This window comes from Hibiscus syriacus, unplaced genomic scaffold (genome assembly GCF_006381635.1).
Source record: "Hibiscus syriacus cultivar Baekdansim isolate YM2019G1 unplaced genomic scaffold, ASM638163v2 tig00111855_pilon, whole genome shotgun sequence".
Lineage (NCBI taxonomy): Eukaryota > Viridiplantae > Streptophyta > Magnoliopsida > Malvales > Malvaceae > Hibiscus > Hibiscus syriacus.
In genome coordinates, this window is record NW_024063205.1 from 180001 (window position 1) to 182500 (window position 2500).

The 2500-nt window shown below is 32.4% G+C and overlaps 1 protein-coding gene and 1 long non-coding RNA gene across 2 annotated transcripts in view; both read right to left on the minus strand.

Moving 5' to 3' along the window:
• Positions 1-1235: 1235 nt before the first annotated feature.
• LOC120172591 (nucleobase-ascorbate transporter 2-like) lies at positions 1236-1898 on the minus strand. Its single transcript, XM_039180019.1, has 4 exons — positions 1884-1898; positions 1610-1786; positions 1433-1533; positions 1236-1326 (listed from the first exon to the last, which is right to left on the minus strand). Exons 1-4 carry the CDS (start codon positions 1896-1898, stop codon positions 1236-1238), a joined length of 384 nt encoding a protein of 127 aa, XP_039035950.1.
• Positions 1899-2072: 174 nt separating this feature from the next.
• LOC120172597 overlaps positions 2073-2500 on the minus strand; it is a 618-nt gene continuing 190 nt past the window's right edge. Inside the window, exons 2-4 of the long non-coding RNA XR_005520978.1 lie at positions 2462-2500; positions 2215-2330; positions 2073-2131 (exon numbers count right to left, since the gene is read on the minus strand). The exon at positions 2462-2500 is cut by the window's right edge and continues 62 nt beyond it. This is a non-coding gene — a long non-coding RNA (uncharacterized LOC120172597). The remainder of the gene's footprint in view (positions 2132-2214; positions 2331-2461) is intronic.

A 2500-nucleotide genomic window follows, 5' to 3' on the forward strand; every position in this document is an offset into this window, starting at 1 on the left:
TTTCGAGGATTTTTAAGGTGTTCAAGGTTTCTAGGTTATAAAGGTTCTAGGTTTTTTAGGGATTCTAGGGTCTATATGGTTATAAGGTTTATAGGGTTTTAAGATTTTTAAAGTTTTAAAGGTTTATATAATTTTTATAGTTTTTATAGTTTTTATGATTTCTAGGATTTGTAGGGTTTCTTGAGTTTCTATAGTTTTTAAGGTTTTTAGGGTTTCTTGAGTTTCTATGGTTTGTAAGATTTTTAAGTTTTTAGGATTTTTAATGTTTGTTGGGGTTTTAGGGTTTATAGGATTTATAAGATTTTTAGGGTTTGTTGTAAGGTTTGTAAGATTTATTAAATTTTTAAGGTTTCTATAGTTTGTAAGGTTTTTAGAGTTTTTAGAGTTTATAAGATTTTTAGGTTTTGTAGGGTTTAGGGTTATAATTCATGGGCCTTTTTAAATAAAATGATTTTCTATTATGATTATTTTTGTCGTACTCAGGAATTCCCTCCCAAACTTTTTAATCTGACCCTACAACTTTTAGGTTTTGGGATTATCTACAGTGCAACCACCTTACCATACGACTAAGAAAATACGCTAACAATTTTGTTATTATTTTTTTACAAAACTGGTAAAAATATCTAAAATTTTATTATTTCTACCTAAAATATTAATTTTTTTTAACATTTCCGATAACATAACCAGTAGAAAAAATATTTATTACACTTTAAAATGTATTTATAAATAAAGTAGGTTCCGAAACTCTTTTTGTAAAATCATTCGAATCTTTATTACAACATTTAAAATGTATTTATAAATAAAGTAGGTTCCGATCTAATTGAAAATTTTGATGTTTAATAACTATTATTTTTTCTATTTTGATACACATATTTTATTTTGTTTCAAAATCATATCTAATATAATTTCTCATATTTTATTTTGATACATATTAATATTGATACTTCGCAAATGTGAGACTTCTCATCTTAATATTAGATACAGTACGCAACATTTGATGTAGCAACATTTAATGCAAACAATATTAGTCCATTACATTGCTAGAAGGAATAGTAGTACCTGGGAGAAGGCTATAAATTGAATGAGCATCGGGAGACCGATTTCGATGCAGCGACCAACCTGATAGTGAGTCGATAACAAGTTAAAACTACACAATGATATGATAGGAAGAAAATTTCTCATTAGGGTTCAAAAAAGCCTCAGGGCTTCTATATTATACCACAGGGAAGCCTCTGTCAAACAAGCCAAAGCACAGGGAAGCCTCTGTCAAACAAGCCAAAGCCAACTAGTGCAATAACCGGAACCATTCCAAGGGGGGTAAAGAACCTGTAAAAAGGAAAACGAAAACAAAATACCACTCAGTTAATAGTTTCTCAAATTATGTCTCTCCATAATTTTGATACAGAAACTCCATGTAAGATCAAAGTTGCACCTGGTGGAAATAGCCCACATTTGACTGTATCCCAAGATAATTTGTATGCTTGATGCTACTATTAGTGCACCTTGGACAACTCTCATAGTATATAGAAATCTCTGCATACACGTAAAATATTGAACTTTACGAACAAAGTAAAAGATTTGGGGGAAATGATCATAGAATTGTACTAACCATATGGTTATCCTCAATACTCAGCAAAGAAGTATCATGAATTATTGATATGATGGGAACCATGAAGGCATAAGAACCGCCTACAACGGTAGGTAGTTGAGTTCCGAACAGTCTTTGTAAAAGTGTATTAATCCCTTCAACAAATAGCAGTGTCTGAATCACTCTTACTTTATCATCCTAAACCATCACAATGCCGAAATGAAAAATTTCAGTAACAAATAATAAAAGAACAAAGAATAGTATTGTAATTCATTACACGTACAAAGTGACTTACATCAGTTCCTCCCATCAAAGGGACAGGAAAGAAGGGATCATCACAACAGTTCCTAAGGCCAAAATAATGCTGAAACCCCAAAGCTATAGCTTCTCCTGCTTCCACAGCAAAGAGGGAGGGTTACAAAAACAGAACAAACAAAAAAAACTGCTGGAAAAGTTTAGGAGGGAAAAAGAAGAAAAATGCTCACCCCAAGAAGGATCATTGCTGGCTGTTTCTTCCACCAACTTCTCAACCACAGTACCTTTCTGCGAGCAGATTAAACAGACAAAAATCTTCTAAAGGACTGGAGGAGGATTGAAAGAATAGGTGCTTAAATAACAGCCATTACCTCCGGATCATCTAGAAGCTTGAGACTACGGCAAGATTCAGAATTCAACAGGTCTCTAACATTCTCATTATAAATTTCTAGTCCCGAAATTTAATGGTAAAATCTCTCTCTGGTGTCTGCAGCAATTTCAAATAGAGAACAAAACAATTGAGGAAATTACCCAACTACTCATATAAAATCCAAACTCCAAATCAAATTATGGGCAACAAGAAAAATAGTTAAGACTTCAAGGGAAGCTGAATCTCACATTCATTATATGCTGGTAGATGTCATTGACAGCCTTCTC

Bases quoted from the DNA above. Each gene is read 5' to 3' on its own strand.
- LOC120172591 (XM_039180019.1), bottom strand. The intron at 1,534-1,609 runs GTTAGTACAATT...ACGTGTATGCAG, and splicing joins GTATTGAGGATAACCATATG to AGATTTCTATATACTATGAG. The intron at 1,327-1,432 runs GTGCAACTTTGA...TCCTTTTTACAG, and splicing joins ATGTGGGCTATTTCCACCAG to GTTCTTTACCCCCCTTGGAA.